General features: G+C 47.5%; 2 protein-coding genes across 3 annotated transcripts in view; both read right to left on the bottom strand.

The window, feature by feature from the left end:
* Nucleotides 1–2,104, bottom strand: part of LOC124647324 — a 14,791-nt gene extending 12,687 nt beyond the window's left edge. Inside the window, exon 1 of the mRNA XM_047187289.1 lies at nucleotides 986–2,104. Coding sequence (XP_047043245.1) covers nucleotides 986–2,104 — 1,119 coding nt within the window. The remainder of the gene's footprint in view (nucleotides 1–985) is intronic.
* A 763-nt stretch (nucleotides 2,105–2,867) lies between these two features.
* On the bottom strand, nucleotides 2,868–6,322 carry LOC124675719 (protein MICROTUBULE BINDING PROTEIN 2C-like). Of its 2 annotated transcripts, XM_047211804.1 has the most exons (6): nucleotides 6,191–6,322; nucleotides 5,980–6,048; nucleotides 4,645–5,007; nucleotides 3,805–4,020; nucleotides 3,178–3,338; nucleotides 2,868–3,140 (listed from the first exon to the last, which is right to left on the bottom strand). In XM_047211804.1, exons 1-5 carry the CDS (start codon nucleotides 6,320–6,322, stop codon nucleotides 3,186–3,188), a joined length of 933 nt encoding a protein of 310 aa, XP_047067760.1. In that variant the 3' UTR covers nucleotides 2,868–3,140; nucleotides 3,178–3,185. The 2 variants fall into 2 exon arrangements, with proteins under 2 accessions (XP_047067760.1, XP_047067754.1); XM_047211798.1 differs by having other exon boundaries at nucleotides 2,868–3,338.
* Between the last annotated feature and the right edge of the window lie 5,546 nt (nucleotides 6,323–11,868).

Here is an 11,868-nt window from a genome sequence, read left to right as displayed (position 1 = left end):
GAGAAGAGCATTGCGGGCCGTCGGCTCGGAGGGTCTCGGCCCGGCCGCGCAGCTCTAGGCTCCCCCCGGCTCTACAGTGTTGACAAGGCCGCTGCCCGCCGGTGGGTTTTGGCAGTCAACAGAACCTTTGCAGGATCTTCGACCTCTCTCCGATTCTTCCCGGAGAGGACGAGATCAGCTGGGCATGGGAACCTTCCGGGGAATACTCCACTAACTCCATGTACTGCAGGCTGTCCCAGGGCGGGGCAATCGCTCACTTCAAGGAGGTCTGGCGCACCAAGGTGCCGCCAAAGATTCGTGTCTTCCTCTGGCAGCTCATTCGTGGCCGGCTTCCAGCGGGAGATCAGCTGGTCAAGAGGCGGGGGCCCTCGGATGGCAACTGTGCACTTTGCGGGGAATGGGAAACGTGCGATCACATCTTCTTCAACTGCCACCTAGCGAAATTCATGTGGGCAGGAATTAGGGAACTCCTGCACTGCTCTTGGAACCCGGCTGGGGCCGCGGATTTCATGGCCATTGTGAATGGCCTTACGGGTCGCCTCCGTAGGATAGCTTGGTACACCTTTGCGGCCCAATGCTGGGCCCTCTGGAACATCCGCAATAAGCTTGCTATTGAGGGATCCCTGATCAACAACCCTGTCGACGCGTTCTTCAAAATGTCTATTCATATGCGTAGTTGGAGGGTTCTGGTCAGACCGAGGGACTTACCGCTGCTGGACGCGGCACTGGACGAGGTTAGGAGGCTGCAACGGCGGCTACGCGACGGCGATGGAGGATGAGCAGCTCTACGGCACATCTTGCACCTTCCTCCGGATGACGTCTCTAGCTCCGTGTGTGTGTAGTCGTCCTTCGAGTCTAGATTTCTATGTTGGTTTGTAATGACTAAGGCATCAGACTTTGAGTTTGGGGTGTGAGTTGTATCGCTACTCTGTTCGTGTGCTTTATTTATAAAGCAGGGCCATGGGCCTTCCCTTTAAAAAAACATGTTCAGCTTGACTGTCATTCGGACCCTGTTCAATTTGCAAAGCCAGAAATGGGCACTTGGATTCTTTCTCATTGCATGTGCAATCAAGTTTGCTGAAACGAGTGATCCTCCCAACAAAATTGCAAACTCTTCCACTATCGTAGCTAATTGCGGATGGTCTATAGGATCTGCGCTTCCAAATGCGAGGGTCTTGAACAGGTACCTGTACTCCTCAAACGGTAGGCGGTTCACAGAAATTGTCTTGACGGTTCCAAATTTACTCAATTCTTTATCTCGGCCGAATACTATCACCTTGCTTCCTCTGCCCATGCTCATAACAGATGAGTAGAATTCAGTCCAGTCATCACCATCTACATCAGAAACAAACTCGACAACTACCAATGTCCTTCCTGGCAGCCGTTCATGGTCTGTTATTCTGGTAAGACCATCTCCTTTCAGATGCAAGATACTAGCGAAGTGAGTGCGCACCCGCTCATCGTCGCAGGCATGTGCAACAATAGTTTTCTTCCCAAATCCACGTCCACCGGTGATCGGTAGGACTGCCGGAGGACCAGGAACGTCATGTCGCAGCAAGAAGCCAAGGATCTTCTGCTTCTCGACGTGCCGGCCAAACATGAAGTTTTCGATGCGGAGATAAGCGTCATAAGGTCTACGGCACATGCGCTCGCATCCTCCCAAAAGCACCACAAACTCCACCATGTTAGCAGCGACAGCTTCTAGATTTTGAATTGCACTTTGCAAATCCGAGTTGAAGGCCTTGTTTGTTGAAGAACTAGTACCGGTTGCAGTGCGAGAACGTTTGAGAGGAACATAAACAGATAAGGCAAATGAGTCGCTCACCAGTTCCTTGGAGTCCTTATGCTGCATGTACCTGATGTTGTCCAACACATGGTACCCTTGGTACATGGCTGCCGATATCGTCTTCAACTGAACGAGCATAAAAGAGTTGGTGATGTACCGTCCGTCTGCCTCCTCGATGACCGTGTGGACTCGCAGCAGCAGCTGCTGCAGGCTCTCCAGCTTCTCCTCCGAGCATAGATGATCACAACATTTGTTCATGAGAAAAGAGATGAATCGACCAGCGAGATCACCTGTCACGGCAGATATCGCAAGATCCATCTCAAAATCTTAAGAGGTAGCTGTTGAGAGGAGGGGAGAGGAGAGGAGAGTTTTTTCTTGTGTATGAGGAAATGGTCTTGGTTTTCCAAAGTTAGGCGCATGGACACAAATCTTCATCCAATATATAGTTTTAATTCAGTCCCCGGCCGGTTCCTTCGTACATAATTCAAAGCAAAAGTCTGGTCCTGTCCTGGTAAACAGTAGCATGATGCTACTACATGTATTTATAATTATTTTGGATTAAAATCACAGTTTGCCAAGAAGATCCTAATCTGACAGTAATCGTTATGCGACTACGGTCTATTGTACGGGTCAAGCGCCATCCGAGTGGGAAGCGAGGATACGTTTATCTTTTGGAGTTATTATATATAATATCATATAAAGGCACTAATAGTCAAACGTTCTAGCCACTGAAAGACTACTTGCAAAGCAAAAGGAGCAGACAAGTGTTGGGTTTGCATCCTGGCCACTGATGTCTGAATCAGAATCCTGATCAATACTTTTCTTCGGCAATTGTGGCCAGAGAGAAGTCGCAGAAGAGGAGACCCACCCACTAGCATCGAGCGCCTGGTTTGAACAATTCAGTTCCAAGCAAAATGATCTGGACAGCTCCAGGGCATGATTTTTCTCGAAAATTGATAAAGTTGGTGCCTATGTGAACCGGTAGACTTGCTTCTTCTGAACTTTCTTGGCATGGGAGACTGGGACTGCTGTTATACAGCTAGAGATCGTAACAAGTACATTCAACCAAACCTACAAACAATTAAAACATTAACATCATTTCAGACTGCGAAACTGCTCAAATCTAATCATCAAAAGAACACCTAGAGTTCCTAAAAAAAAACACCTAGAGTTTTCCTCCAATCAAAAATGGAGAGCTCAGAACCTGCTAAACATGATTCCCAAACTAAGTATCTGTCCAGTTACAACTGCTTGATCAAATATCCTTACACCGGTCAGACAAACTGACCAGCTCAACCCCACTCATAATTACATCATTGAATCAACATTACAGTACATACACTACAATTGGCACCCCGTGCATATTACCGTACATATACTACAACTGGCACCCCGTGCACTATTGTACAACAAGGACCTGCAGCCTTGACCGTGCCTCAGCAACAGAACTCAAGTGTTCCTCATTAGGGTTCTCCCTAGCAGCAGCGAGAGCTTCGGCATATGTAACCCTTTCCTGCTCTATCTTGTCCACCTCAATCTTGTCAATTTCACTCTGGCAGAGCGACGTGTGATGGTTAGTCCCAAGGGTCCGAGGGTAAATATTCAAGCACAACATCTAAGAAATTTTGTTGTGTCAAAGTTTTTGTAGGAGCTTCCACATTAATCGCATAACGGGGCATTGGGACAGAAGTCACACAATTCACATATCTACCAACAGTGTTAACCTAATTATGTATTTATGTTGATATCCTAAATTTTTCTATTCTAAAACCTAAATCTTACATATATATCACATGAAGCCAGAAATGAAAGGTTGGAGTACAGTAGATCTTGCACAGCTACAGGGCACATGAGGAACTATTTTGAGTGCTACATCTACCGCAATTAGATATTCCGCAAAAAAAATAGGAGTACAGAGAATAAGTATCATTGTTTATCAGCCTTGTAGACTTATACTTGTAAGAATTCAAGAAGATTTGTGTCAAAAGGTAAAGGCTCAGCAATCAAGGATTACTCACCACTGACTGAAGTGCTTCTAGTTCATATGATGGCATGCTACCATCGTAACCATCACCTGAAACATTCTCCGATATTTTCTCGAATAATGACATCAATGAACTTATCTCAAACTCCATATTGGAGATATCCCCTTGAAGATCTTCAACCTTCTTATTTGAGGTCTTGACCTCCCATTCTAACTTCTCTAAATATGCTTGTTTGTCCGCAAGCGTAATCTATAGAAGAAATAACAGAACAAAATGTCAAAGAAATATTATAGTATGGTTTGTTGATTTGACTTTAAAACATACACTGAATACACGGAACGCAGAGAACAGAACGACCACTTAATTAATTTTACCAAGGTTGAGCAATGCTATTATCATCTGGTGAGGAAAAAGTATATGAATAATTCAATTACATGCTAAAAGCAAGAGTTCTGCAAATGCATGATGCAATCCTATGCTCGAGACCATGATACAGTAATTTGCAGAAAAATGAGGATAAAATCTTTGGGACAGCATAGCATAGTAGTAAGTAGAAACTAGCGCTACAAAGATTAAAAAAACTCACTAGTAAAACTCAGTGCCAGACCAATGCTTAATATGCTTATGCACTCCAAATTACAACACAAAAGTTGTTGCTAATGGTCTTCCTGATATTCGTGCTTAGTCTCTCCAATTTATGTGGTAATTACGATAAAAGCAACTTTTGCATGGCTTTATTTGAACCATCATGTTTTGCATACCAATGGAGTGACAGCCAGAAATCTAACATTTAGCACCTAGTGTGGCATACAAAAAAAAAAATTGCAAGACCAATAGATAAGCACTCAGGCAGGCAGGCAGGCAGCAACTCACTTTCACGTTGTGTAACTGAGAATTGGTATACTTGATTAAAGCTTCTTTCTCAGTAACTTGGCGCCTGAGCTCATCAATGGTCGAATACACCGCATTCATCTCGCTCACGGTATTCTCAGCAGATCTCAGTGCCTCCTCTTTCTCGAGCAGCTGCTTCTGCAGCTCATCGATCTGCTCACGTAGGGCACCAATATCACTGATGTCTTTGGGTTTGGTTTCTGCTCCCGGCAGAGCCATCGGCGTAACCGAGCCGTTCTCTCCGTTTGAAGCAGTCTTGTCCTCCTTTCCTGCATCTCCTCCAGGATCTCTCCGCTTTTTCGCCGACACGCTCTGCGACGTCTTTGCGCTTCTCAAATCGGCAACCTGCAGGAAACCATCCATCCTAGGTTCATCATTATGAACAGTTGGCTGTTCTCAGGGAAACAAAATGGATTTATCTATGCTATTCCATCTCAACAATGCTACAGAAAACAACAAAACCCGAAAAAACTTTCAAGATCTAGCACCTCTGAAATCCATACTATGGGAATGAAACTGCCCTATCAGAACTTTCTTGCGTAGTCTATCTACAAAAACACGACATTTGAACCATTGTCAACAGTTCAGAAGAAAAAAAAAGTAGATTAAAAGGCCCTTCAGAAGACAATCATCCATCTTAGGTTCAATATTATGGAAACGGGTGACAGTTTTTTCTTTGACAGTTAACTCATAGAAGTTTCCTGTTCTGAGCAAACAATGTTGATATGTATGCCATTCCATCTCAACAAAGCATGATAATCCTGCAAGATCTAGTAGCATTGAAATCCATACTGTGACAACAAAACTGTCTATTCTGAACTTCCTTGCATAACCTCTCCATGGAACAACGGCATTTGAACAACTCTCATGTCACAATTCAGAAGAAAAGTAAGTATATACATTAAAAGGCTCAAACACTGGCACCCTGCAGGAAAAAAATCAGCCATCTTAGGTTAATAACTATGGATATCAGTGAAAGTTTTTTCTTTGACATAACTCATAGAAGATTCTTTGTTCTGAGCAAACAATGTTGATGTGTATGTCATTCTATCTCAACAAGGCCATGAAAAAGCCTCGACAGAACAAGATTAGATTGCAAGATCTGGGACCTCTAAAATTGACAGTACGACAACGAAAAAATGCCTAATCTCAACTTTCTTGCATATTCAATCAGCCGTACCACCGACATCTGAACCACTAGAGGTGACAATTCAGAAAAGTGTAGAGTCAAGCTCAAGCATCAGAAACTGCTAGTAGCACAGTTAAAGCGACAAATCCAAGACGCAAGGAGCCAAAGCAAAGAAAGGAGCTTGTCACCTTCTTGGCCGGCGCCGGCGTGTACACGAGCGAGGCCCGCCGCGAGTAGGACGGGTTCGTCCTCCGGTCCTGCATCCGAATAAACGAATCTGAACAAATCGATCAAAGAACCTCACGAGCCCCGCCCGCGAGCAAGCAAGAGCCTCGCGAGCCACCCCGGGCTCCGGCGAGATCTGCGCCGGCGGGTGCAGGGAGGAAGGAAAGCACTCACCATGAGGGACTCGACGAGGGGAACCATCTCGACGAGGTCCTTGAAGAGGACCCGATCCACGTTCCCGCGGCCCTCTCCGGCGGCGGCGACGGGGCCAGCCTCCGCCGGCGGCCTGAGGGATCTGTCGAGCATTTTATCTCTTTTCAAACCGAATCCCTGGAAATGGTTGCGGAATTTGGGAATGGGAAAGAAACGGCTGGGAATAGAATAGGGGTGTAGGGTGGTTTAAGCCCGGGTTCCGTCGGTCGGTGTCTTGGCTTCCGACCGAGCCGCCTTTTACGAGCCTGGCTGGAAAACGGCTGCTTTTGGCAAAGGGACAGGGACCAAAGCAAAGATGGGAGGATGCCACGCTTTGGCTAATGATCATTGTTGGGTGGTTTATGCACTTGGAAACTTCATGAGATTACTCCAATGATGGTTTATGCATGTACAAACTAAATGTGGCATTGCTTCTATATTGATTTTCTTTTTAAAAGGGGCTCAGAAGCTTCATTCATTGTAGTGGGAAACAATTACAAAGAAAACCCTAAAAGAAGAGAGAAAATGCAACTTGGTCCTCACAACTTCTAAAAAGGACCTTTGAAGAAGACGCAAAATGCGATTAGGCCCTAGTCATTTTCCACAGTCGCCGCCGCGAGCCTCGAAGCAACGTCCATCAACCAAGCCACCGAGGAGGAAACCACTTGGGACCTAGCCAGCGTTGGGCACCGTGCTAAGACAGTAGATCCTCAACTGGAGGAAGAGAGGCTATCGGAAAACACATCTTTGAGGTGTGAGGGTCCCCCCTCGGCCAAGAATACCAGCGATGCACCGTCGCTGCAGTAATGATCTTCACCTATAGAAGCTTCGAGATATACCTCGGAAACTGCAGATCTGTCGGTCTCGCTCCTTCGCGACCAAGAGCAGCAGCAACCTCTAACATCTACCATCCCTGAGATTATTTAGAGGATGAGGAAGTGGCAGCTCACCTTCCTCTTCAACTCCAACCACCGGAACACCAGAGAGTTGCACAACACCACCACCCGCCACCAGGAGTCGTTCACCTACTCCTGCAGCTTTCTCCTCAACGGCATAGCGCGAAACCCAACTAAGGGAAATAACAACGAAAGTAACCTACCACTACTATATACAGGAGGGGGCATCCCCCTCCCATACCCACTCCAGCAAGCGAGGCCACTGGAGGAGAGGGGGAGAGGGGCCGAAGTTGGCCACGAGACTTTCAAGGGAGGAGAGGGTAGAGACGATAGAAGGGGAAATGAGGCATTGCTTCTATTGATTACTCTTCATCATCTTCTTCTTCTTCTAAAGAGTGGCCGAACACTACGATGATCGAGCTTCAAATGAAGGATAACACCAATCTATAGTTTAGCGGAGAAGAAGAATGCTTGAGCAAAATTATGAGCTTGTGCTTTTTTACTCACTACAAGAAGTTTAGGCTTGACGCACTTACTGATAGAAAAGATGGCCCATTCAATGAGTTATGCAGAACATAGACATGAATCTTGCTAAAATGCATACCTAGTTAAACAAGTTTCTTTGGGATAAAGGTTAAGACTAGGACCAATGTTGGTCCTCACTAACCTTTGCTCACCCGGCAGGCCTCTCCATCCCCTTTCTTTCCCCTCCCCTCCCATTCTCCCGCTCCTTGAGAGTTACCCAAGAGCGACCAGGCTGCTCCCTAGCCCGTCTCGCTGGAATAGCCGTCTTGAGGTGGTAAAGGAGTGGCGTCGGAGTAGGTCTAGGAACTAGTAGTAGTGATAGGGCTAGGTTTTGGCTTTATGTCCTAGTTTGGAGTAGGGCACCAATCTTTGTTGCCCGTACTTGTGCAACTTGTAGTAGTTTCTCCTCATCATCAAGCTCCGATGGACGGAAGTGCTGGCAAGCACCTCCACAACAAGTTTCTTCGCCAATAGGGCCAAGATACGCTACCCTTTGATCGGGGGGATTGTTCTAGTACTTTTTCTCTAGCTAGTCGGCCGTGGAGGCAAGGGGGAGAGGAAAAGTAAGGAGGATGTTGACGGGTCTGAAGGGTGGCGGGAGTCTTCCTCTGTTTCAGTGGATCAGCGTGGTGCAGGGTGGTCATCAACAGAGTTCCTGGCGTGCTTCCAAGGTGGAAGACGTCGGTGTTGTCTCTGAAGGTGAGCCCCCTCGTCAATAAGCGATGCTACCTTCTTGATCATGGCATAGCGCTGCTGCTTCTCCTCCGGCCAGCCTCAGTGGCGGTGGTGCATGCGTCACTACGGTAATGTGGACATGGCGTCAGGGGTCAGTGATGTCTCCGACCTCGGCATCAACTCCCAAGCGATGGTGTGCATTCACCGCCGATATCTTTGGAAATGAGGATGGCCCTGCTGCACTCGGCATGAGTTGCTCGATCTCCTTCTTCCTCCTTGAGTGGAGGATCTACATAGATCTCTACGCCGCGGTCAGCATCACTGCTTCCCCAAGTGGTGTTATCCCTGGTGGAGGCAAGGGCGGCAGGTCAAAGATCATCTATGATGAACCTAGACTGGATCACATTCTCGCGATTTTCTGTGGGGTGTTGTTTGTAAAAGTCAAGGACTACATTGTAATTTCTATTCTTTTCAGGGTCCTTCCTGTAATTGTACTTCCACCATCGATTTAATGCAGACTCCAGGTCCTTCACAAACTTTACTGTTCAAAAAACTAACCTCTTTTCGGCGGTGAAGGATCTACTCTGCCTGCAAGGGCGCCACGAGATGCGGGTGTTCCTGTCCGGCCGTGGAGGCATGGGGGAATTTCTTTGCATGGTGGCGAGGTGCTCTCTGGATTCTATCCCGGCCGGCCTCAGTGGCGAGGGAGAGGGAAGCTATAGAGCGTCGTCCCTGGCTTAGGTCAGGAGATCCTGGTTCGTTCGCTGGAATCGTTTAGACTTGAGAAACCCTCCGATGTGCTCCTTCCTGACCTGCCGTGGTGGCGAGGAGGGAGTTGTTGGCGGCGCCGCATCTCGCGCCTATCGAAGCCAGTCTCTGTCCAAGAGGTGCTATGGAGATGCGCCTGCTTCATCTCCGCCACCGTTGATGCGGCGTTTTTCCTGGGAAGCTCTTCAGTAGGGGACTCTCGCCGGCGTCGTGGCCCTGCCCCTGCATCTTATGGCCGAAAGACGGCCCTTCTCTAGGAGTTCTACCTCCACAGGAAGGCTTCTTTCCGGATCATCGTCGACACCTCTTGCTGCCCTCGCCCCAAGTAGCTCGCTCCCCAGTGGCGTGGAAGGCAGTTGACAAGGTATTAACTTGTCAATGCCTACAAGTAGTAGACTAGGGTTTCGTTGGATGTAGAGGGCAAGTAGATCTCGAAGGTTTCAGTCGAAAAGTACTCGACAATGTAGAAACTATGGTTTGTGAGACAATGAATCGATCCTTTCTTTGTCCCTCGACTCCCCCTTATATAGGAGGCGGAGCCGAGGGATTCGTGATACACAAGTTTACAGAGTCCGGGAGGGTTTCTAACCCATCCCGCAAGATTACAAACAATGACTCCTATTACAACTCTAGCTTTCCTTAATAGTATCTTGGGCTTTCGAATCTTCTTATCCTTCAGGTCGTGGGCCTTCAGTAAACCCTGGGTACCATCTTCGGCAGGCCCATTGGGGATGCCTATGTCAGTAGCCCCCGAGATTTTGCTTGAATCGCAGAGTCAGGGAAAATCTCCACTTTTATATTTATTCGACAACTCCGAATTTTCGCACATATCTTTGCATACGAATTTCTATATTGTACAGGGATAATGGTAGTTGGGGCTAGTTCATCTGACGGATCAGGTACTAGTTAACTGCTCTAGTGGCAATCCGCAAAAACCTACTTCAAGATCACGTCCCCGGACATGATCTCGGGATACTGGTGTAAACTTCGACAGGTGCCGCTTAAGGTCTTACCATTCTGTCGAGTCCCAGTTATATTTTATCGGATACCTAACGCGTCCGTTAGGATTTTTCTTCGTATATGTTGATACGGAAAAAAGTAGCAAACCGATGCCAGAGACGGCGCCACGCCGCACAGAACGGATCTGGGGTCTTACCTTCGCAAATTTTGCGGCATTCAGAGATTTATTCGCAACTTTGGCGCTCTGAGGATATATTGTCGAGTGCTTATTCGGCTGTTGGAATATCACATTTTATTGAGTCAACAGATGACTTATATTGCTCTCCCGATGGGAGTATATGTAGAGTTATTTGTATAACTCGAAATATACTCACTTCCTCTTCTTATCTCTTTTCCTCTCTTTTTATAATCTTATCGAGCACGCGAACAGCGTTCCCGATGGGAGTAGCCCCCGAGGCTACAGTCAAGAACTTGTGCTTGAGTGTAGGCTCCACGCCTGATGTCGCTATATTTTTCTCCTGTCGCATAATTTTTCAAATCTATCGGGTGCGTGAACAGCGCTCCCGATGGGAGTAGCCCCCGAGGCTATGAGCAAATACTTGTATTTGATCATAGACTCTCGCCATTTCTATTTTGACTTTCTCAACTTTTTCATTTTTTTTTTCAAAGTAGCCCCCGAGCATTTGGGCAAAAACTTGTATTTGTTCAAAAGCTCTCGAGACAATCTTATGCTGTCGCCGTTCTTGCAAAGCTTCATAGCCGACGTTTTCCTTTACCAAGGTGACATCACTGCTGATGGCAGCCACGACCAATGTATCGGGAAAACGCGAGAACTGCTATCTCTCTGCCTTGTGGACCCAGAAGTCCTGTCAATTTGACACGTTGTGCAAGTGGGGGACACACGTCCTCCGCTTTTCCTGGCGCACGTACTGTAGCTGCTGTACTTTCTTGTCTATATGAAATTACGGTTTACCCCTTGTCCACGTGTACACCATCTGTCCCGCAATCTCTCGATCCAACGGCGCGACGGTTCACCGCACCTCTATTTAAGGTCATCGTCTTCCTCCTCTAATCCTTTCGCTCACGCCGCATCTGCTTCTCCGCTGCAAAAATCCTCCATTGCTCTCCCTGCTTCAAGCGCTCAAACACATTCACACCCTTCGCCGCCAAGCCCGTTGATGCCGCCTCGCATCCGTTTGACTAGGCACAGCACGCTGGAGTCGAAGATGGCGACAACGGATCAGGGAAGCTCCGAGTGGGAGAGATCCAACATCTCTGCCCAAGACATCAACATGCCGAAGAAGATGGGATTCAGCAAGAAGGAGAACTCGCTCCAGTTCCCCAAGGAGGAGAGCTACCCAAGGCCTCCAATCGATTATCGGGTCAGTTTCGTTGACCATCTCATCCGAGGTCTTTCTCCCCCAATCCACGAGTTTCTCCGCGGTCTCCTTTTTGTCTATGGGCTCCAGCTGCATCAGCTGACGCCCAATTCCATCCTCCACGTGTCGATTTTTATCACACTGTGTGAGTGCTTCCTCGGGCTCCAAGCTAATTGGGCTCTGTGGAAGCGTATCTTCTGCCTCCGCCGTAATGGCTCCCACAACGTCGCCTACAATATTGGCGGCGTTGTTATCTGTGTTCGTTCTGACGTCGAATATTTCGACGTCAAATTCCCCGACTCCGTCCAAGGTTGGCGGAAGAAATGGTTGTATATCCATCAAGAGAGCTCCAATCCAGTGGAGGAAAACTCGATACAGAAGCTACCGAAGATGAGAAATTGGCGACAGAAGCGTTGATGACTCGCATCCACGAGCTACAGAACACTCGCGGCAAGGA

The sequence above is a fragment of the Lolium rigidum genome, chromosome 1 (assembly GCF_022539505.1).
Source record: "Lolium rigidum isolate FL_2022 chromosome 1, APGP_CSIRO_Lrig_0.1, whole genome shotgun sequence".
NCBI classification, from domain to species: domain Eukaryota; kingdom Viridiplantae; phylum Streptophyta; class Magnoliopsida; order Poales; family Poaceae; genus Lolium; species Lolium rigidum.
This window is presented reverse-complemented; position numbering and strand designations above follow the sequence as displayed.

Bases quoted from the DNA above. Each gene is read 5' to 3' on its own strand.
- LOC124675719 (XM_047211798.1), bottom strand. From the start codon at position 6,322: ATGCTCGACAGATCCCTCAGGCCGCCGGCGGAGGCTGGCCCCGTCGCC. The intron at 4,021-4,644 runs GTGAGTTGCTGC...TTTCTTCTATAG, and splicing joins CTCAGTTACACAACGTGAAA to ATTACGCTTGCGGACAAACA. The intron at 3,339-3,804 runs GTGAGTAATCCT...TCGCTCTGCCAG, and splicing joins TAGAAGCACTTCAGTCAGTG to AGTGAAATTGACAAGATTGA.